The sequence below is a fragment of the Drosophila montana genome, unplaced genomic scaffold (genome assembly GCF_035044405.1).
Source record: "Drosophila montana isolate Dmon_TW-CO22-7 unplaced genomic scaffold, ASM3504440v1 contig_1_1, whole genome shotgun sequence".
Taxonomy (NCBI): domain Eukaryota; kingdom Metazoa; phylum Arthropoda; class Insecta; order Diptera; family Drosophilidae; genus Drosophila; species Drosophila montana.
This window is the reverse complement of record NW_026996920.1, coordinates 1241197-1264617: the sequence shown is the minus strand read 5'-3', so window position 1 is coordinate 1264617 and position 23421 is coordinate 1241197. Positions and strand designations below refer to the sequence as shown.

Sequence of the window (23421 nt, the reverse complement as noted above, 5' to 3'; positions counted from 1 at the left end):
ACCTGGGCAACTGGCAACAGAGTTGCTTTTGTAGTCAAATTTCTTTTTCGATAAAACTTTTATTTAAAAGTAAAATCTGTGCGAATAAATATATCCGTTCAATAAAAATGTAGTTTGTTTAAAATCGGGTAATCTTTTTTAAGTGTTTCTTAGTGATGCGCATCAACTTTGAACGCAACTGACAGCTATGCGCAATCCGCGGGTTGCCACCTTGCAGAAAGATCGACGCGCAGCATTTTTCCATGTGGAGTCGAGAATTATTCAGAGCCGGCCTGCTTCTCTTTCTTTAACAATTCACGTTTTATCGAACATTAAAATTCTTGTTCCAAGTTAATTGCAGCTAAGCAAATTTAAGTTATATATTTAATCAATTTGAGCGACAGTCGCTCTGGTCCCGCGTTTTTTGACAGTTGAAATAGCCAAAATCGAAATAGCAACACAGCATCAGCAACGCGCAGACAAAGGGAAACAGACACGCATAGTGAGTGAGTATAAAAGCGAAAAAATCAATTATAGGACGACACGAATATGTCCAAAGTGTGTATGTCGTAATGTCGATCTTACAAAGCATATTTCATTTTTCTTTACCCATTTACCAGCTGCTCGGTATTGTCTATATTTACACATACATACACACCATAGAAAGCTAAGCGATTACGAAAAATTTCCACACATTCGCGCCCTAACAGCTACGGCATTTACACGAAATCGAAAGTAAGAGCGCAAAAATGACTTCAGACATAACACGCCAACTAATTGTTATCTTGGAGAAGACGGTCTCACCAGGTGAGTGATAAAGATCCTTTAAGCATGTTTGTACATTCAGTTTCATTCGATGCAAGCACCTATAAAAAGCACCTAAGTTTTGTTGCTCAGGGCCAACCAGAAAGCCATTTTGTTATAGGCTTTGCTGCGGCGCAACGTCGGCGGCAGTGACGCGTATGTTGCGCAGGGTTGCAACGTAGCATAAGCGTATGTTCTGTTGCTATACACAACAATTGCATACATATATATCTGCATGACAAATATATATATATAATATATATATACATACACACGTTTATTTTACTATATAGAAAAAAAAAACATATTGTATATAGCTGAGCAACATAACCTCAAATTTGTTCACTTCTCGCAGACAAAAATGAACTGCTCTCGGCAAAGAACTTCCTGGAACAGGCTGCCGCCAGCAACCTCCCGGAATTTCTCAAAGCACTGTCTAAAATCCTTGTGGATACATCAAACAGCGCCGTGGCGCGCATGGCAGCTGGCCTTCAATTAAAAAATCACTTGACGAGCAAGGACGAGAAGATCAGTCAACAGTATCAGGAGCGCTGGCATCAGTTTCCCGAGGAAACGCGAGAGCTAATCAAAAACAATGTACGTACGGATTATGCTTGTCATTCTAGCTATACTGATTTTTAAACCCTTAAAGTGTATATTACAATTTTGTCATAATATGTCTTACGTCTTGATGGTGACATCTCCGATCCCTTAGGGTATATATTTTTGATCAGTATCAGTAGGTAGCCGAGTTGATATAGCCATGTCCGTCTGTTTTTTCTACGCAAACTAGTCTAATATAAAGCAAACTTTCCATAGTCAGAATTAGCCGGACGACCTTTTAGCGTTGATGTCGACGTCTCGATATTGGTCACATTATCATAAGGACCGATTTTATAACTGGGTTGGGCAAAGGCGACTAAGTTAAGTTCTTATCTCCGCACAATTTACCATGTACCACCCAAATGAGACAAATCTTCAGAGTCAAATGAATCGGTCGAAAATTAGTTTTTACACTTTTACCTTTACACTGAAATATGCATTTACGAGCTACACAATCCTTCTCACATATCTGAAAACCGTAAGCGAAGATCCTACAAGGCGTGCCGCAAAAAGCCATTCTTTCTTGTTGTCATGTGATATTCGTTTTGATTAATTTAACATTATCGCTTTTTGCATATTGCATGCAATCCATTAATTTAAATCAATTTTTTGTCTCCGCAGATACTTGTCGCCTTAGGCACTGAGAATACGCGACCGTCTTGCGCAGCACAATGCGTTGCTTATGTGGCTGTTATTGAGTTGCCCATCAATCGCTGGGGCATACTCATACAGACGCTCGTCAACAAAGTCGTTCATGAGGGCTCCAGCGAAATGCACCGAGAGGCTGCACTTGAGGCAATCGGTTACATTTGCCAGGATATCCAATATGGCGTACTTGAAAACCAGTCCAATCAGGTACTTACGGCCATCATACATGGAATGCGTAAGCAGGAGCCTAGCAATCATGTCAGATTGGCTGCAACGACGGCGCTACACAACTCTCTCGAGTTTACCAAGGCAAATTTTGAGAAGGACATGGAACGAAACTTCATCATGGAGGTGGTGTGTGAGGCCACGCAGTGCACAGACACACAGATTTGTGTTGCTGCCTTGCAGTGCTTAGTAAAGATCATGTCACTGTACTACCAATTTATGGAGCCCTACATGGCTCAGGCACTATTCCCAATAACCTTGGAGGCCATGAAGTCGGACAATGATGCAATCGCTCTCCAGGGAATTGAATTCTGGTCAAATGTGAGCGATGAGGAAATCGATCTTGCCATCGAGAGCCAAGAGGCCACCGACCAGGGTCGTGCACCACCGCGTGTCTCTAAGCATTATGCACGAGGAGCTCTCCAGTTCTTAACGCCGGTCCTAGTTGAGAAGCTCACCAATCAAGACGAATGCGACGATGAAGACTCCTGGAGTCCGGCCAAAGCTTCCTCAGTTTGTCTGATGCTGTTAGCCACCTGCTGCGAGGATGAAATTGTACCGCATGTCTTGCCGTTCATTAAGGATAACATCGAATCGCCCAACTGGCGCTATCGCGATGCTGCAGTCATGACTTTTGGCTCAGTACTCAATGGATTGGAAATTAACACGCTGAAACCACTTGTTGAGCAGGCGATGCCCACTTTGATACGCCTAATGTACGATTCAAGCGTCATAGTTCGCGACACCACGGCCTGGACTTTTGGCCGTATATGCGACGTAAGTACAGATCAGTGCGACCTTATCGAATCATTTTTAATTCCATAAGCATATATATTATTGATCAAAAAGCCGATCATGTGACAAAACTATAATAAGTTTGTTGCATTGCTTCTTACGCACAAAATACAGCGAATACTATTCGCAGAATGTGATTACTAGTATATAATAATTTTTATTACAATACGAAGCTACCCTCACTCGAATTTGAGATAATTAATATTTCTATGCCTAATTATGTACATTTAATTTTCTTTTTAATAACATATAATTACCTTTAAACCTCTTGCTTTTCAGATTATTCCAGAAGCAGCCATCAACAAAACATATTTACAAACTTTGCTCGAGTGCTTCGTCAAGAGTCTTAAGTCGGAGCCGCGCGTGGCCGCTAATGTGTGCTGGGCTTTTATAGGGTTGTCGGATGCCGCCTACGAAGCTGCCGTCACCAATGAAGGCGACACACCTGAATCGTATGCACTGTCGCCTTACTTTGAGTTTATTATCACACAGCTGTTGGAAGCCACCGATCGGTCAGATGGTGCTCAGGCCAATTTGCGTAGTGCTGCCTACGAGGCCTTAATGAACATGATTAAGAATTCACCTCTGGATTGCTACCTGGTCGTGCAGCACACCACCATTGTCATCTTGGAACGTCTAAACCAGGTTATGCAGATGGAGAATCACATCAGCAACCACAGTGATCGCCGTCACTTTAATGACCTGCAGTCTCTGCTCTGTGCTACGCTCCAGAGTGTGCTGCGAAAGGTGCGCGAGGAGGATGCTCCACAGATTTCAGACGCCATTATGACCGCACTCCTCACCATGTTTAGTTCAAGCGCAGGAAAGTCAGGTGGTGTTCAAGAGGATGCCTTCTTGGCTGTATCCACGCTGGTCGAGCTACTGGGCTTCCAATTTGTCAAATACATGCCAGCCTTCAAAGATTTCCTAATAATGGGACTCAAAAATCATCAAGAATACCAGGTTTGCTGTGCTTCCGTTGGACTAACTGGTGACATTTGTCGCGCCCTAAAGCATCTGATGGTGCCTTACTGCGATGAAATAATGTCCGTATTAATGAACGATCTGTCCGAGCCGAACCTTCATCGCAGTGTAAAGCCGCAAATTCTGTCCGCTTTTGGCGATATGGCGCTGAGCATTGGGAGCGAGTTTCTCAAGTATTTGAATGTAGTTTTGGATATGTTACGGGCAGCTTCCAATTTGCAGGTAATATTAATCATTAACTGTCCAGTGTTTAACAGCGATTACATAATATACCTCTTTTTCTGCACAGGTGGATTCCTCCAACTCTGATATGAGCGAATACATTAATGAACTACGGGAGAGTGTCCTAGAGGCCTACACCGGTATCATTCAAGGTCTTAAGGGAGTTGAGCAAACGGCCAATCCGGATGTATTTCACATGGAGCCTCATCTGGTGCACATTATTGGCTTTATAAAGCGCATTGCACAAGAGGGTGAAGTCTCGGACTTGATGATGGCAAGTGTAGCCGGCTTCATTGGGGATTTATGCACCTCTTTCGGTCCACGTCTCTATCCTTTGCTGGATGATGTGATCATCACTCAGTTCCTGGCTGAAGGCAAGCGTTCGAAGGGCCAACGTACCAAATTGTTATGTACATGGGCGGTCAAGGAGATCAAGAAGATTAACAGTCAGGTTATAGCCCAGTAATTTGGTCTCTTAGTTGTTAATGTGTTCCCACCCCCAATGTATGTACGCAGCCAAACTGGTGAGTAACCTGTAGCAATTATTGCATTTAACATTCATTTTGCTATTTACACATTTTATTACAGTCCAGTCCGAATTCGAAAATTCTATCTGCAAGTTTGTTTGTCCGATTTATTGTTGCTGTGCGACGCCTAAAGTTTAAGACAATTTTGTTTGTAAATTTATTTATAAGCCAAATCCTGCTATGATTACGATATTTATATTGTTATTTTTGTGTGAGACCATTAGTAAATTCGATATTTCCTAAGAAGCGTTATCAAAGTCCCATTACCAATTACATAGACTTTCTTTATAAGCATTATGACAACTTTACCATATAAGCAGCCTGTTAGCACAACGAATCCTGTTATGACACAAACAGAACCCGATTTTATACATTGCAAAAACAAAAAAAAAAAACAACAAAAAACAAGAGTGCAAACAAGAAAAGTTATTCAAAATAATGTCCATGTCTCTATTGAGTTGCTAATGTAAGAACAAAATCGGTAACAATATATATTATATAACATAAAAACCAATACACCTAAAACTAACTAAAATACATAGCAATATTGGATAAAATTGTCTTATGGCTGCAACATACTTTATAAGAATAATCAATGTAAAAAATCCAAAAGAAAATTGAATAAGCTGTGGAAATGAAACTCTTAGTTATATATAGAGAAGCATGTATGTTCACGTGCAACTATGAGTTTCGCTCACACAAACGCTTATATGCGTGTTTATATGTGTATGTATGTGTGAGAGTATGTGTGTGTGTATGGGTGAGTGTGCTTTATGTGCGACTGCGAATATATGTAATACTTGTGAGCAGTGTGTGAAATTGTAAATGAATGCTTTATTAATTACTACCAATCTCCACGTCTAGTTGCAGTGTGAATCTGAGGTATGTGGATGTCTGAACTGAAACTATATATGGTTTGTGATTGAAGTGCTATATAGGAGAGAACCCACTCCTTATATGTATGAAACTTCAAATGCGCGCGTGTGTGGCGTGTTGTGTGATATTACTAAATGTAAGTTTTTTCTAGAGATCAGTAAGCGAACTTCAAACATAAAACGAATGACTTTAGCTATAAGCAAATTTCAAAGTAGACGATGTACCAAACTCAAATTGATAAACACTAAAAAAGAAAAGATTTTAAACGGACGCCAATTCAAAATACAAACTGAACAAATCCCAATTAATGAAAAATATAGAAGGGGAGAACCCACAAAACAAACAATTATTTTTACAACGTGAAATTGTCATTGATTCAATATTCATAGTAGCGCCTAATAATTTGCAATTAATTTTAAATACTAAAACAATATGCAAAAATATGAAACATAACGAATACAGTAACAACCAAACAACTACCTGCAGCGTCATATTGTATTGTATATATATAGTTAGACAAACTAACTAACAACCAAACTAAACTAACGAAAACGGACCAGGGTAACACTACAGTACTTCACTTTACATACATATATACATTACATAGAAATAAAAAGACAACATATAGGACTGTTTAGGACATAACCACAAACACGACGCTTGTTTATTAAAATGATTGAAACCATTTTTATCTTTCGTCACACCCACATGTACATACTTATAAGGACTACACAAGAACGAAATCAATTCGGACATACGAACATTTACACTATATACGAAGAATATAATTAAAACAAGAAGAAATTCCACCAAAATGGAATCCCGTTTAAAATCTTTTGAGAATTCTCTGCACCCTTTCAAAATGTAAGGATATCTTTCGGGAGAACCTTAAAAAGAAGAAAATTCCGAAATATATTCCAAAACGAAATTCAGTTTCTGCTTTGACAAAGCTAATGCCATTTCATTTAGTTGCGAATCTTATTTGTTTAAGTACATACAAAAAGTATATTAGCTCACGTTCCCGATTGGCATTAGATTTAATCTAATTATTACACAGCCGTCCAAAAGTCAAAGTTCAGTTTATATATTTTTCTTCCCAAATATATTCATACATCCATTTATATTTGAATACACAACAGTTTATACACACAATTTGAATTGCCAAAATAATTATATTAGTATTACTACCTTCAAATGTAACTACGGATGGCGGATGATTTGTTAATGTAACTCTGCCGCTTCAATCCCCGGATTAAACAACGTGTATGAGAACTATGTTTGAGAGCTAACGCCCCAATGGAACTTGGAGGTTTATTGGATACTATGTGAACGTAAGTACATAAATTCTATAAGACATAACTAAAATTGATTAAACATCTTTTACATCTTTATTCCAGACGTAATTTTTGATGATTGATGAACTTGTGCGCTAGTGTGATGATAATGATGATGATTAATTATGACAATTGATGTATTGTAAATTTAAGCGTGTCTGAAAGTGATGCAGAGAAATTTTCTGAATGAAACATTACGAATCCCTTGAGAGCTGATCTTGCACAAATTTTACACATATAGATAAATATTGTAAACGAAGTCTGCTACTTATGCATATGTATTCCTGTGTGCGATACTTTGACTGATATATTGTGTGTATGTGAGCTTGTGTGTGTGTGTGAGTGGGTGTCTGTTAATATCATTCCAGGTTCACAAAATGAATTAAAAACTTAAAATTGTAATGAAATGGTTGTCGGTCTGATTTTGTTATTACACTATTTAGCATAACTTCAATATAATATATAAGTTATGCTTAATAAACAATCGGTTGACACAAGAGCATTAGGGACACTCCTTAACGTGTTCAGTGCATTTAACCGGAAGCTTGATGTGAGTGTAGGGTGTCTTTCATTGAGTGATTGCATATGTACGTATGTATGACCATGTATATTATAGATGTGTGGATGTGTGTGCGTGTGTGTGAATCATTGAGTAAAGCACCACGCGCAGCGCAGAGCAATGTAAAAAAATTGTATTTTGCAATGGAAAGCAAAACGGTTGCTAGTGTTAAAAGTTTAGATGAAAACGAAAAATGACATTGATTGAGATAAAAACAAATTGAAAACGAAACATATGGTACTGATTTTATACTGAGAACTGAGACTTTCTACTTATACAATACATACATAAATACTTACAACTACATAAGGACTATCATTAATTACTTTACGCGGGACGTACGATACAAACTAAACAAACGGCAAAATAGTCAAATTTACGCAACACCAACATATTAATAAAAAAAATGTATGTATGCCAATTGTGTGTACACATATAATGAATGTACGCATATGTATATGCAGCAAAAAGGTTACGCTGACGCGCGGTGCTTTAGAAAATCAAATTATGAGTAAAAAAAACTAGTGTGTATCTCTTTTTATTTAATTTACTAGAAGCGTGTACGAGTTATTTGGCATGCGTGAAGAGTGTGCGTAATGAATGCAATCCGAAAATAAACTACTCGTGTTCCGTTCAAGTTGTTCTTTAATCAAATGGTTTGCAAAGCCATACTCTGATTTTTCGAACAGCGTAGATGAGAAACTATTTTGTTAAGGTTGCACCTAATGTAGGGTTACTCATCCGCTTTAACGAAAAGTTTGTATAAAATGCGGCTTAAAAATAAGCAATGTATGACTGATAGTTTGTACGTGATGAAATAAGAAATGTAATTGTGTTTGTGTGCAAGGAAAAAATAAAAGTATTTTGAATGCAAGAAAACAAACGATCGTTTTTTATTTGTAATCCTACAGTTTTGGATTAATCGGAAACGACAACACGCCTTCCTCTTGCAGTCGACGCAGTTGCTCAGGCTTTATGTTCAGCTCATCCAGCAGGGATTGTATATCCATTTGCACATTTCGGCGTAATTTACCAGGTGTACGGCTTAGACGGGGAGCTGGACGGGGCGCCAAAATGTCGTCAACACGCTCAAATGACTGGCGTTCTGAGTTGTGACCATGCTCCTGGACTTTCTGCCAATCAACTACGGGATAGACACACGCGTCGACATCTTCAAATATTGCTGACCATTCGGCTCGGGATTTTGTTAGAAATATATCAGTTAATAGCTGCTTGCCAAGGATTTGGTGTTCTTCTCCATACTGCGACAGCTCCTGCGGCAATTGCAAACGATCCTTAAGCAGCTCGAAGAACTGGGGCTCCAATGCGGCCACGGACATAAAAAGTCCATCTTTTGTTTTATAGGTATCATAGAAATAGGCGCCACCATCAAGCAGATTGACTCCACGCTGTTGACTCTGATTCCATATGCTGAGCTCCCTGGACATAAATAACCAGCTGGCCACGTATGCAGCGCCGTCCACCATCGCTGCATCCACCACCTGGCCAAGACCTGACCTATGGCGTTCCAGCAATGCCACACATATGCCCAATGCACACATAACGCTTCCGCCCGCAAAGTCAGCCAAGAGATTGATGGGCGCCGTTGGTTTCTCATGCTCCCGGCCCAGCATCGATAGCACGCCAGATACTGCTGCATAATTGAGATCATGGCCAGCACGAGCTGCTTGGCGGCCCTTCTGTCCAAATCCCGTTAGGCGCGCATAGATTAAGCGCGGATTATCTGTGCAAAGTTGTCCAGGGCCCAAATTAAGCTTCTCCATGACTCCGGGACGAAATGGTTCAACTATCACGTCATATTTCTTGGCCAATTGCTGTACAAGCCGCTGGCCCGCAGCCTTTTTTAAATCAACGACCAGAGTGCGTTTCCCATGATGCAGTACATCCAACGGATTGTCTAGTACCTAAAGATAATCTCTGTACTTTTACACTGGCTAACAAGTCCACTTCGCATTTACCTTGTCTATGCGCGTAACGCTGGCGCCAAAGTCGGCGAGTATTTTGCCACACAATGGGCCAGGAGCAAGTCCCACAAACTCTAAAACCTTAACGCCTCTTAACGGCATCGGGAAAAGCTTAAACTAAAATAAAATGATGCACTTTGGCCGATAGGAATACAAGCGCGCGCGGCCCCAAAGTACATTTCAACATGGTGTGTTCATCAACAGGCCAAAGATAACATCCAGTATTAAAATACCATAATAAAGCATGTTAACAGAGGCATGCATAAGATGTGTGTGTGAGTGTGTGTGTTACTGTTAAACCCGCTCAAAACTCGCAAACAGTTTCTGTTAATGTGTTCATATTTTGCATTAAAAACATTCATAGTTACGCAGATTAGCCATAGGCAAGTGCAAAATGAGCAAAGTTAGGTAAAATTAAATAGAGATGAGCGATATTGACGCAACCGTTACAAGTATTTAAAAGTAGCTAGTTACTGCTGTTATCAATTTTAAATAAAAAAATTATTAAAACACATCAAGATAAGGTATTTAAATTACTCCTACCTTAATTTATTAATTATTGAATACTGAATACAACTCAGAAACTTAATTTTACCTTAATATGACAGTTATTTAGGAGTATATTTAATATTTCTTTGACATTTAAAAATATTTCGTATTGCTTTGCTCCCGCCAATTGCTGTTTAAAATTGTTCAACACTAAATCCACGCAGCGGTTCATTTCACAAAGGAACTATAAGTTCGACAGACCTTTTGAATAAACATGATTACAATTTAAACTCTTTTTTAAAATTTGTCTGATCAATCTGCTTAGAATCATGCTTAAAGCTTTATAGTTCAGTTTACAAATGTCGAATTTGTGAATAGATTTCTAGTAGACCAAGTTCATTATGCTATTAAAGTACAGAGAATAAAAGAGAACAATTTAAAAAAAGATTTACATATACCAGATTGGGGAAGAGTCTTTATCTTTATTTATATATATTTGATCTTATTGGGCTTAGATACAGCAAATATGATTTAAAAAATGGAGTTGAAAATCCATTTGCCTAGATTACAGGGCGCTTTTCTTATCGAGCAATCCCCTATCGGCTCCAGAGAGAATTTGGCGAATTTTAAGCATTATGATATGTCTGGTATGGGGTGGGTATCTTTTCAGCTTACAATCCAAATATATCAGATATTGAGCAGTTTCATCGTTAAATCCCTCATTGAAGGAATTATCCGGCTGTGGTGAACCGTCTTTGTCGTCCAGACTCTCGTTGTTAGTGGGGCTTCGGTTGCTGATGGGTTTTTTGTTGTTTTTCTCCATTTTTACACTTTTTAAACTGTCAAGTAATTATAAGCCGATTAAGGAGAAATGGAATTTGTCCAAAACACAAAAACATTTATTTGTCATTGACAGCAAAATGAACTTGATTAAAACCCAAAGGCCTACTGATTTTTGAAAAATTTCAGTTTTGTGATTGAGTTAAAGGCAAAAGCCTACTGATTAAAAACAAATAACGTCGTAGATATGCATAGTTTTTCATTTTACACGGGCGCGTTTACTGTAGCAGCAATAAAAATAAAAATTTTAAAATATATATAAAATGAAGGATACTAAAGGCCACATGTCAAATTTGGTGATTCTAGCTCTTAAAGTATAAGCGGTTTGCTCAAAAACAGAATTTGAATATTTTAATCGATTGCTAGGAAACGGAACATGTTATCGATTATCGGACAAACAAACTCGTAATGCGCGTGCACAAGGACCTATGTTCAAAATTGCATGACTCTAGCTCTTACAGGTTGTGAGATCTTTGCGTTCATACATACGGATGGACAGACGTACATGACTATATTGACTCGGGTATTGATGCTAATCATGAATATATATGCTTTATGGTGTCGGAGATGCTTCCTTCAACCTGTTACATACATTTGCGTTGGGGAACACCGGGTACTCCCGGAAGAGAGCGATACATTGTTGGAAAAGCTTGCGTTCATTTCGCTTGAGCGTAAATCTTTAAGGTCAAGGCGGCACAGTGGAGCTTATGCTATCAATTTGATTAGAGAACGGCGCAATCTACTGCAGCCCTCTGTTCTCCACAGTATTTTCAGCTTATCAGCTGCGAGCTGCCTCCAGCTTAGACTTAGAATCGACTAAGCGTAGTTCTCGCGAAAAAAGCCAAGCGAACGGATGGGCAAAATGCTCTGGCAATGGCAGCTGCCAGTGCTGATGACAGCCATTCGGCTGGTACTTTCGGAATTGGCGACCACAGCAGATGGGAGCAATAGGGAATCGGAGTCGGCACAGTTTTTTATTCGATTGTACAAGCGCAATCTGCAGCAGATGATGGATCTGAGAAATGTTAGCGCGGAGCCGTGTGAGGATTTCTATGCGCATGCGTGTGGCAACTTTGGACAGCTGGCCCGGGCTCCGGATCCAGATGATGCAGTGCCTCCATTTTTGTATAACATGCAGGATCGCATGGAATTCTTTCAATCGCAACATCTCAACTTTCAAACGTTGCCGGGGAAATTGTTGACACAACTTTACGTCGAGTGCAAGGCACGGGGGGAGCAGCATGTGTTGAGCCGACAGGTAGGTGCCAAACAATGGGAGCGCATGCTGCAGCAGCTGCCGTTTTTGGCTGCCCATGGAGAGACTCTTGCGAACTGGCCCTTTCTGCGTCATCAATGGCAACGCAGGCAGCTGGGTGAAGAGCTCAATTGGATACATTTGGCAGCGCAGCTGGCGGCGCACGGTCTGCCCACCTTACTGCACATATACTTTGCCGAGCAGACCATCTATGTGGCGCCCATGCAGGAGCAGCCCTGTCCCAGTCTGCGCGGTTTTCAAGACAGCATGTCGACCGTGCTGACCGGACGTCATTCGCAGGTGGCACACATTGTGGCGCACGAGATGCGCGTGCTGTGCCGTGGCATGCGGGGCGAGCTGCCGCTGGTCAGCAGTTTGACCGAGCCAAACAGAGGTGCCCAGAGCACGACTGCAGCTGGACAGGAACAGCTGCAGCTGGATGACAACACAATGGACTACTTTCAGAGCTTCTTTGGACTGCTCAACTTCACGGAACAGCAGCTGTCAACGGCGCGCAAGCTGCCGCTGAATGCGGAGCGCATAACCCATGCCTGGCAGGTGCTGCGCCACACGGAACCGCGCATCGTCTACAACTATGTGCTGTGGCAGGCGCAGCAGCAATTGGCTTACAAGGATTGCTTTCAGCTGGCAGCGGAGTTTGAGCGTCTGCTCCACGCTGAGTACTGGCAGTGGCATGTGCTGACTCCGCAGCTAACTCGGGATGTCGCCCTGGCCATGTACCAGCTGCACACCACGCGCTTCCAGCAACGCCGGCGGGCCACTCTGAGCCGTCGCGACTGGTATGGACATCTGCTGCCGGCGGCCGTGGAGCGTCGCGAGCTGCAGGTATCGCGCCTGCTGCAGCTCCACGCCCAGCGCTATCTCAATATCAGCGACTTGACGCTGCACTACGGCCAGGTGCGATTCAGGCCGGATAGCTTCTATGGCAATCTTCTACAGTTGCGGCGCGCGCAACTGCGGCACGCCTTTGAGTCGCCCTATGTGGATGAGGACGATGAGCAGCAGTCCGCCTATTTCCTGCGCCATTTTCTGCACTTTGTGCTGCTGTCGCTGCATCGACCCATGTACCATTACTATGCCACACAGGGCCTGGAGCTGTGGCGTCAGTCGCGCCTGCTGCAGGACACCGATGGCTACTATACCGCACTGGACTGCCTGGAGCGGCAAACGCAGCAGCTTTACGATGCCCAACTGGCGGCCATCTATCGCCCACTTAGCTCCCATGAAGTGGCCGACGTCTTTCATTTCCATCGATCGTTCCAGGCCGCGCTCCGGGACTATCGCTTCTGGTTGCAGGGCGAGCGCTTTGTCTTTGCCGAGCAATTTGTCCTCCAATACTTTGGATTGGATGAGCATCGTGTGCTCTTCTATGCGGTCGCTCAGCAGCTGTGCAATCGCCAGGATGAAATCTTTGCGGCGCAACTGAATCGCGGCTATATGAACCTGCCCGAGTTCCAGACCGCTTTCAAATGTGAGCCGGATTCGCTAATGAATCCCCCCGCTAAGTGTATGCGAAACAGATGCGAATAATGGAAATTTATTAGGAATAATAATTGTGAATAGTTTCTTATTATTTTATTATATTATTATATTTAAATTAATATCCTCTATAAGGGTATAAAATTGGGAAAGGATCCGTTTCTCGTCCACTTGATTAAACGTATTCTGTATCATATTACTGTGCGGGAATCATTATTGCCGTTTTCCGCCGATCCTAAGATCTGATTGATATCGGGTGTATGTATTATCTATAACCGTGCGTACTAATGATAATATTGCGCGTGCGCAAGTTGTTCAGTAAGCAGCCCGCTCTGTTATCGCTTTGCATAATGCATTTTACAAGCAGTGCACATATGTTAAACTTACATCACCTGCTGATCTCTAACATAAGCAGTTCTGCTAAATATCAGTCTGTGGCGTGTAATATTGTTTGATTTTTTACATTTGGAGACAAGCAGTGCCAAACTAACGTTTAAAAATATTCTGTTAGAAAACTAGTCTATGTATGTTATTAAAATTGTTTAGTCTCAAAAACAGTTTGTGTGAATAATTTACAAAGTGATTAAAATTAGAATATAAATTACTTGAGCTATAGTGCTCATACGAGAGTTAGCATGATGTTTTTAATAATACCCCCTACTCCCTGCTGTAAAACTCTATTTACACCTTAAAATCTTAAAGGCACTTAAATTGAAAACGTTTAGAATTGGAGAATTCGCTCCCTTTAAATTGATCTGTGGAGAGAAAAGGACTGAAAAGAGATTGATAGAGAACTGCGTTCGTGTTTCTTGTAGAAACGATCATTTCTTGTTTCTTATCTTTAGCTTTTAAAGCACAAGAACCCTTTAAATATTAAATATTATTAATATTAATTACACCCCTTCTTTCCCATCTATTCAATTCATAGAATCCATCAATTTACTTTTAGGTAAGTTCAGCAATGTCGATCTTGTGAAAAGATTTCAAATTTGACACGCATTGCAATCAAATGTTGGAAGCACTCCATATAAATGGAAAAAAATTATGAAAGGTTTACAATTGTCAAGTTTAAAGAGTTTTATATATTTAATGAGTGTAGCTTTTAGAGCGATCATTCATGGTAAATCTGATTGACATTTTGAATGCATCAAAACAAAATTCAAAATATCAGAAGAAAAAAAAACTGAACCTTAAAATAAATAAAAGTTTGGGATTGTTATTGTTTCACTCATTGGTTTGCCATAATCTGTTTATTTTTTTTAATTTGATTCGAAAATGTCTGATTATTAAGTATTCTACGTGCTGATCAGCTGATTTATTGATTGTTTTAGGCATTATTTCCAGAGATAGACCTGTTCAGCTAATTTCTATAGTTTCCCAATTTATTATCGCTGCGTGTGGCTGCCAACGCCCACTATAGTTATTTTATTATAGCACAGTATACGATATATATAGATGTGTTATATATGAATATATGTATATATATACATTTTTGATATACATTCGCCGTTTTAAGGGGCACATAACCGCCATGGAATGTCAAGCAGAATGGGTACTAATAGATAGACATTAGCCCCAGAACGAGAGACATCTGTGGTACCGCCCTTGCCGCCTTCACCCCTTCTTTTCCATCTATCCAATTCATAGAATCCATTAATTTATTTTTAGGACAGTTCAACAATGTCGAACTTGTGAAAAGATTTCAAATTTGACACGCGTTGCAATCAAATGTTGGAAGCACTCCATATAAATGGAAAAAAATTAAAAAAGATTTACAATTGTCAAGTTTAAAGAGTTTATATATTTAATGAGCGTAGCTCTTAGCAGGATATCGGCATGATCCATATGCAGGGTGTCTCTCTTATCGAGTAATTCCATATCGCCAGTAGAGGGTATGCGACGATCATAAGGTTTATAATATTTCTGGTTAGTCTGGTTCTTAGTTAGGTTTTCAGCTTACATTTCAAATATCATAAATATTGGAAGAAATTTCTGGATGTGATGTGCACTTAATTGAAATGCAAAAGTTTTGGAAATTATTAAAGCTGATTGAATGATTGAAATTTTACAATTGATAATTCGGCTCATTTCATAGACCATAACTGTTTATAAATTTACTATTAAAAGAAAGAACATGCGCAATAACCGAGGAATCACTTTTCCTGATTTTGTTCCCAACAATTTAAATAAGGAGATTTTTTAAGTGATCGCCATTCGGCGTGCTTAAGTGACAGTCGTTTACCCCTAAAACGCATTATATTTAGTTGCTTCTCCAGCAGTATTCCCAACGTGATGAAAATGCTTCCTGCATGTCATCACCTTCCAGAGAAAGCTGTAAATGTCGCACTTATCCGTATACTTTTTCCTTTGACAATGTGTGGATTTAGGTATTCAAATTTTAATTGTAGGCTACGTTTTTAGCTATTATTCTGATATTTGATGCCATATAAGCAGGTTTGCTACACTCTTAGGCAACAGCTTAGCCATAATGCTTAAGTGGCCAACTTTCAAGACGATGTAAATGTTGGATAGCAATAGATTATAGGACTTCAAATCACGATGAATCATAGGCCTTGGCTCCATTGCATGCAAGTGAGTAAAACCCTGTACATGTATGAACGGTTATAGGACTTTAACAGTGATATATGTTTTTTTACGATTTTTTTTATGGAAATATTTCCGGTTTTTCGTGATATTTTCACAAAACGAGCTTCACAATATTCACATATCTGCAAAGCCGTAAGCCAAATGTCTACAAGTGTATTTAATCTTCGGCGGTCCGTTTCTTCTTATTGTTTTTCAATTGTTCCCTGACGAGGCACAAATTTTCAATAATTTTAGTATTTCATGAGCATTGAACCGTAAAAATATGCAAATAATTTTCAGTAATTGTTTAAGTCATTATGCACATTATTTCTATACTATGTGATTTGTTGTATTGTTTTTTTTTAGCTTCAGAGTTCATGTCCACCATTTGCGCAGTGCATTTTCAAATTGAGTTAATGACAACTGTCAGGTACCGACATTTGGAATAGAACCATGAATCCAAAAAAATGCGACAAGTTGTTTACGAAAGTGTAGGCGTTGTCTATACTTAATACTAAAAAGTCTCTAGTATATGCCGTTTGCGTATTTGTCAATTTTATTTAAGTTTTGAGAATCTTCGCAGCTAAAGTTCACAATTTATGCGTTGGCTCAAAAAATGGATTTTAATTACTCTTGACAACGTCATCTTTCAGAGACTCTTCAATCTTGACTGACTTTTAAAATATGATTTTTCCAACACATTTTATGAAACGTCATCTTTCAGAGAATTCAGATATGATAGGTTCCTTTGCACCTGAATTTTGCGTAATAAAACTTGTTGAAAAGCTGCTTGAATAAAACACTCGAGAATGGATTTTCTTGTATTTGAAAATGGAACAAACATGCATGGAATATGTTTATATAATATAGTATATGAATTATTTTTAATAAAAGGCATTGTTATTGTTCTGCCATTTTATTTTTGTCGGCTGCGGCTGCTCGCAAACTGTCAAACCGGCGGCGTACATTTATTTTATTTATTTTCGATGTGATTTCTTAAACTTTTAAGCATGTTCCAAGCAACATTTACTATTGGCATCTCATTTCGGCCAATGTGATTTTTGGAGACCGAACCATAGTCCGCAATATATCTATGCACACAGACATATTTTTCCACTTGCCAGTTGACAGCACAACGTTTTTCTCTCGAGTGTCGTTGTTTTCGTAAATATCTGTGTGTGTAAGTGTGTGTGTGTGTGTGTTATATTTTCTATCTTATAGATACTTTCACGGCAATGTTTGGCGTCTCATAGTATTTCTTTTTGCGCAACCCAACGGCCAAGTGCGTGAATTGAATTTAGTTGGGCCAAAGCCTTGCTGCAGTTAATAGCACAGTCCGCAATAATAATAAAAGAAAAAAGAAAAGCCCAGGTAAACACGATGGCCTTTCAAATTAAAGCATAAATGAATAATCCAGTTTAGAGTGAAATTTTTGCATAATCTCAATCGAATTTAAGTGTGCCGTGCTCATAAATTTATCGAAAAATATTTGGAACAGTTCCAATCTATAAAGCTGGAATTATTTTGCCACAAATTCTATACGTAGTTTTCATTGACTACATATAGACAGACGTTTTGATTGCTCTAGCAAAAGAACAACAACAAAGAGAGACGAGACAGAAAACCAATGCGAAACATCAAACAAATATACTCGTCTATGTGGAGCCTGTCGCCAGCTCGAGGTTCTTGATATGAATAACATTTTCATATGGTTTTTTCATAAGTTTCTAGTTGTATAATTTGCAAACAAAATGATATGTGTTTTTGAAATTTATGGGCGCATCTTTAATGTTGATATCACATAAAATTCTCACGCGCCAGCTGAAAGTCTTATACGAAATAATTTTATTGCCTGACCTCTGCGCGGCTGTTTGAATCGATAAAAACTATCCAATTGAATGCTAATCTAATACTTTATTAATTTATTGATTGTTTTTATTTATTCCCAAAATCGATTTAAAGCGCTTAAGCAAAGATGAGTGAGGCAAGTAACTTGATGACTACCTTCGGCATTTTGGCCATATTACTTTTCTTCCTTTGGATCATCTATGCAGTGTTGTAAAACAACACTGAACGGGTAGAAGCATGAGCAACGGTGAGTTTAAAACTACTATGAAGGTAAACCAGGGCAATAGTTGTTATAATAATAAACTAACAATTTGAAATATTTAATGTAATGCACGTAAAGTTATTATACCAAATAGTCTTAAGGTAATTCGTAAACTATATGGAATGAAAGAAAGACTTTGAACACAAATATAAGCAAGAGTTAAGGGTGGTTTGCAAGTATTCATTTTGATCAATATGTTCGTTGTATTATTGTTCATGGAGCTTGTTGTTTAAATGATAAAGGATCGAATTTGTAAAGCCTAGAAGAATGTTAGATACATTCGTTACGCATTTACATCTACTCATCTTCCAGGCTTAATTATTATTCAAAATATATACATTTTAAAATATTTACCAATGAAACACCTTAACTATTAGATATATAGATGCCAAAGTGCCCATTAGAATTATAACACAAACCAAATGGGTATTCATAGTACGTATAGACAATATTCCAAATATATGTAAGCTTCAATGAGCTGTGTATGTAGGGCACAGTCGGTGGTACGTGCATCGATGAAATTATTTAAATATATTTTGGACATGTTTCAAAAGCCAAATAAACATATGGCACAAGCAATTTCAAATATATTTAGCGGCCAAAAAAAACAAATATGAATTACGATTTAGAATACAGCTGCCTGGAGAATGATGTCCGCACCAAACTGCACCGAACAGAAAAGCTGACCACAGAAAAAATAAACAAATAAATAAATTCGAAAAACATTTTTCAATAACTGCACGAGGTCTAAGGCAATTTGCCACCGGCGAGCATGAATAATGGCCAAGTTAAAAACAATTTACGAATTGTTACGTTAGGTACGAGAAATAGAGCGAAACTGGGAGAACTTGGAGAAGTTGCTATGCACGGCCCATGCTCGGCCCATGCTCGGCCCATGCTCGGCTACGTGCTGCATGAGGCATGCATATGACGCGCCTGCGCCGCCCACACGCATCCATGGAATCTAAACATGCTTATAAATATTGCGTATAATTCTGGCAATATTCGTACATATAAGCGCGATGTGTGCCGCATCAAAATATGCGCAACAACTGGACAACCACACCAACAGCCATCTCTGTTTCTCTAGATATTCAAATATATATATATATATATATATTTATATGAGTATATTACTTATATATCTGAATGTATGTGCTTGATTATGTGTATGGGAAATATATAGAACCATAATTCCAATGAGCTGACTGCGGTCTGCTGTCGGATTTTGATTCTTGATAAAAATTATAGGCCAGCTTGTGGAGAAGAACATTTTGGTGCGTTTCTCAGTTATTCCGTGTCATTTGCTTCGAACGGTTTGGCGATCCCTCAAAGCTCCTAGGTGTGTGTATCCAAAATTAAGTTGCATTTGGTGCTCAACTGTGTACTTAATTAACATATTAATTTTCAAATTGACTTCAATTACAAGCTATAAGCAATACAAAAAGAAAACTCTGTGAGCCGACTAACCGAAAGACGGGGACACCTTGTATTCACACTTGGCTAATTAAATATCTTTAATTCTCTTTTTGTACAATCCAGCAACAACTAAAACAGCAACTCGAACAAAATGAATGAAGCCAGAAGTTTGTTTACCACCTTCATAATCCTGGCATTATTGCTATTTTTGCTCTATGCCTTCTACGAAGCCGCTTTCTAAATCATGATTTGACTAGTTCAAGGATAATCTTACATGTTGAATTTTAATTCCAACAACAATATTTAAATATGTATGTTTAAAATCAAAATTACCTATGACTAGGATCTAAGTCGCTAGCATTTAATGGATTTCTATTAGTACCCTAAGTCAGGTGAGTCAAGCACACAATATCTATATCTATATATCTATAAGTAAATTATAATCTTAAATTCAAATTATTGCTGCTCATCGCAAATCAAAAAGTGGTTTCTTTTCATGTATCTGAACAGTTTTAGCGAACATAATGAGCATTTCTGTGACATTAATTTATGAAATTAGCGAAGGAAAAATCTATGAAAAAATACCATGCTATAGGTTGGATACATATATGTCCCATCCGACTTTTCGTCTGATTATGCTTAGTTCTTTTTTCTTTCTGACAGCGGTGCCAAATCTTGCGACATTAGAGAAATCATTTTCCAAAAAGTTTTTGCTTTTTTAAGACGACATTTCGACATGGCCCTCTAAAGATTTACCGCTCCATACGATTGCGTTATATATACAAATATATATAAAACAGCTTTTGAAATATTTTTGCAGCGTGTGAAATTTGTCAAATGAATTTGACGAGATATTTCGGGCGTTCATAATTTTCAAAATTCTTTTTTTTTATTTCTTATAGCGATTTTGTTTTTTTTTTAGCTTCTAATGCTTGCTGAATTCATTAAAATATGTATGAGTATAAAATAAATTATTGATCTGAATAGCATACACCTTTTCGATTCTTTTAGGTATTATATTATATAATTATTATTAGCAGTAGAAGACAGGTCGAAGGTATTCAAAGTAAGTCATGAAATGTGACCAATAAAGTATATATATATTCTTGATCAGTATCAAAGGGTGATTCTCAATGTTAATGCTATCGGCATTAAAGTCCGTATTCCGTTTACATTTAAGGGTCTACTATGCCATGTTCCTGTATAGGAAGAATCGATCGAGAATGAGCTTGTATTCTTTATAAGTTAAATATTATTTTAGTATTTTATCCCAAGTATCTAGTCATACGAAAATCCTTTCTTCATAATCCCTGCATGAAATACATTTTGGCTAAAAATAACCTGAAAGCATTTTTTGCAACAAACAAATTTATGGCTATTGTTTATGCGTTCTACCACTTGAATTTGAAAACAATGAAGATAAATAATAAAAAAAATAAAAACATTTTGCGCATTTGCCCTAAATTGAATTTCAATATCGGATGCCAAAATGTTTTCAAGAGCCCCAAATTTATCCATTGAAACAAATGTAAACGTCTCCACATGAATATAAATATCATATATAATTTTGGTATTGCGAAAGCAGGCAATAATCATTTTGCGAAATAAATAAAACTGGGCCAGCTGTATTCAAAGAAAATTCTTATTCGATTCTTGTTTCCTGCAGATGACGTCAAAGCTGCAGGCAATAAACAGCTGCTCGGTTCGGGGCTCTCATAATTGGGATGACCTGCAACGGAGGAGGCGGAAGTGCGGAAGTGTGTGGCGGTGAGTTCCATTCAATTTAATTGCCCAATTCTATATCTGATATATAAACTATTTTTATTTCGCAGAGCTACGTTCGATTTGGCCAGCGTTACGATCCATTTGGGGCGACGTGACATCCACAACGTGCCTTTTATATAGCTTGGACAGTGTTGGCGTCATCTGCTCTAGTCATAAATATTAACTGGCAATTTTCGTTTCGCAATGGAATTCATCCAATTTACAATTTACAATTTATAGACCATAATGTACAGTATAAGTGTGTTTAACATCGACAACACCGCAGCATAACAAGGCGCACATAGAAAAATTGTTTATTTCATTGTTTAACACTTTGCACATAATATGTAAGATCTTTATTTCTATTATTCTATTTGCATTTTCTTCGTAAATAACAACAAGACCAACAGCTACACAAGCAACAAGCAACAAACACCAAAATGCATTAATAACAACAACAAACAAAGCAGGAATAAAACAACAAAAAAGCAAAGAACAAGAGTTTTTAATGGGATATACCACCCAATATAGTTGAGTTGGGAAATGGTTACTTATTTAATAAATAAAGAAAATGTAACAGGTCCAGATGTTGGCAGATTTGTTAATTACTGATTTCGAAATACCCCGTACTGCTCAAGTAGTGTAACCCGTAAATATTTTCATAAACCCAAAGCGCGCTATATCTGATCCATTTCTCTGGCACCTACCAATGGTTAGGGCATGAGTCATTTTTGCGGGACTCACTTAAAAGTAAGTTGTTTTTTGGGACAATGGTTTGATTTAGGCTTGGTTTATTGTAAGTTCTTTCTTTTGAATTCTTCTATAACTCTGAGTTTCCTTTAAAACTAGTTTGCAGACATGATTTTAATAAAAGAAAACGTATTATTTATTATCATCGTCAGTGGCAACTAAAGATATAACAAGTTTTAGAGCAAGAAAGATTATCATTATGATGATTACAATGAGTAAAATCAACGAATTAAAGTCGTACCAGATAAAATCTGTAAAAATCAGCTATAATACGATTCTATATTTCAACTTCAAAACATAGTTTGGATATATATAATATAGCTCCGTTTTGGTTTTTTTGGTTTAATTTTAGGCTTGTCTTAAAGTAAAAAACCCGGAATTTCAGGATCCTTCTAAAGTCAGTTGTCTGTCATGTTTTTAATAAAATAAAGTATTTTTTCTTATTTATTAGTTTAGTATGAATTGAAGTTAACAACGAGTGAAATCAACGTATTATAGTTAATGCCTAAAAAAATAAAGCTTCGATGTTTTCTATAGCTCTTTAAACAAGTTACATTGCACTTAAGCAGACTCATAAGTAAGCAAATTAGGTTCCAAGATGTTGAAATACAAGTTAAGGGAAATATAGAAAAAATATAATTTCAAAATCAAGCCGGAAACTATTTGTAGTTTCCGATTAGGCCCGTGATTACATTTACAACCTACTATTTTAGACGCTTAACTATTTCGCTGACTTTTATTATGATTTTTTTTATTACAACGCACTCATTAGTTATTAGTGTTGGAATCTGTTTTACGCTTTTTCGTCTCAAATTTTTTGTCGCTCACTGTTGATTCAGTTTTAAGATTGGGTTTGCGGTAAATTAAATAAAAGCAACTAGTCGCGGCGCTTCAATATCATATTGAAAGAAAATAAAAAAAGTTATGTTATGTTTTAGGGTGTACGTTTCTTAGGAAAAGTAGTCTCTATAGTTCCCTTACCATCAACAGAGTCTCTTAGATGTAAGAATGGATCTACAGTTCATGGAGCGCTTTCAAAAAATCTTTTAGTTATTTTACTTATAAATACTTTGCTTTAAGAATGTGCATGTTTACAAAGTATATAAGATATATATTGTCACAATCTGTGGCTTAAGCTGTTCGACTTATCTTCCTGATTTTCGCATG

The 23421-nt window shown here is 38.0% G+C and overlaps 3 protein-coding genes and 1 long non-coding RNA gene across 8 annotated transcripts; 3 read left to right on the top strand and 1 right to left on the bottom strand.

The window, feature by feature from the left end:
* The first annotated feature begins 158 nt into the window (after nucleotides 1-158).
* On the top strand, nucleotides 159-8439 carry Fs(2)Ket (Importin subunit beta Fs(2)Ket). 4 transcript variants are annotated; one of them, XM_064679224.1, is made up of 9 exons: nucleotides 159-485; nucleotides 600-786; nucleotides 1139-1380; nucleotides 2008-3036; nucleotides 3334-4260; nucleotides 4328-4784; nucleotides 5652-5799; nucleotides 6843-6994; nucleotides 7061-8439. In XM_064679224.1, the coding sequence occupies exons 2-6, from the start codon at nucleotides 729-731 to the stop codon at nucleotides 4724-4726; spliced, it is 2655 nt and encodes an 884-aa protein (XP_064535294.1). In that variant the 5' UTR covers nucleotides 159-485; nucleotides 600-728; the 3' UTR covers nucleotides 4727-4784; nucleotides 5652-5799; nucleotides 6843-6994; nucleotides 7061-8439. The 4 variants fall into 4 exon arrangements, with proteins under 4 accessions (XP_064535294.1, XP_064535295.1, XP_064535296.1 ...); XM_064679225.1 differs by lacking the exon at nucleotides 5652-5799; XM_064679226.1 differs by lacking the exons at nucleotides 5652-5799; nucleotides 6843-6994; nucleotides 7061-8439 and adding an exon at nucleotides 4849-5195 and having other exon boundaries at nucleotides 161-481.
* On the bottom strand, nucleotides 8419-9711 carry Amacr (Alpha-methylacyl-CoA racemase). Its single transcript, XM_064679235.1, has 2 exons — nucleotides 9536-9711; nucleotides 8419-9481 (listed from the first exon to the last, which is right to left on the bottom strand). Exons 1-2 carry the CDS (start codon nucleotides 9641-9643, stop codon nucleotides 8462-8464), a joined length of 1128 nt encoding a protein of 375 aa, XP_064535305.1. The 5' UTR covers nucleotides 9644-9711; the 3' UTR covers nucleotides 8419-8461.
* Nucleotides 9712-11708: 1997 nt separating this feature from the next.
* On the top strand, nucleotides 11709-13783 carry Nepl9 (Neprilysin-like 9). Its single transcript, XM_064679360.1, has one exon. The coding sequence runs from the start codon at nucleotides 11724-11726 to the stop codon at nucleotides 13674-13676; it is 1953 nt and encodes a 650-aa protein (XP_064535430.1). The 5' UTR covers nucleotides 11709-11723; the 3' UTR covers nucleotides 13677-13783.
* A 3653-nt stretch (nucleotides 13784-17436) lies between these two features.
* LOC135426236 (uncharacterized) lies at nucleotides 17437-21998 on the top strand. Of its 2 annotated transcripts, XR_010435875.1 has the most exons (5): nucleotides 17437-17582; nucleotides 18174-18306; nucleotides 19864-20132; nucleotides 21407-21507; nucleotides 21573-21998. It is a non-coding gene; the product is annotated as an uncharacterized LOC135426236 (long non-coding RNA). The 2 variants fall into 2 exon arrangements; XR_010435876.1 differs by lacking the exons at nucleotides 17437-17582; nucleotides 18174-18306 and adding an exon at nucleotides 19527-19665.
* Nucleotides 21999-23421: the final 1423 nt, after the last annotated feature.

Bases quoted from the DNA above. Each gene is read 5' to 3' on its own strand.
- Amacr (XM_064679235.1), bottom strand. From the start codon at position 9,643: ATGCCGTTAAGAGGCGTTAAGGTTTTAGAGTTTGTGGGACTTGCTCCT. The intron at 9,482-9,535 runs GTAAATGCGAAG...GATTATCTTTAG, and splicing joins GCGTTACGCGCATAGACAAG to GTACTAGACAATCCGTTGGA.
- Nepl9 (XM_064679360.1), top strand. From the start codon at position 11,724: ATGGGCAAAATGCTCTGGCAATGGCAGCTGCCAGTGCTGATGACAGCC.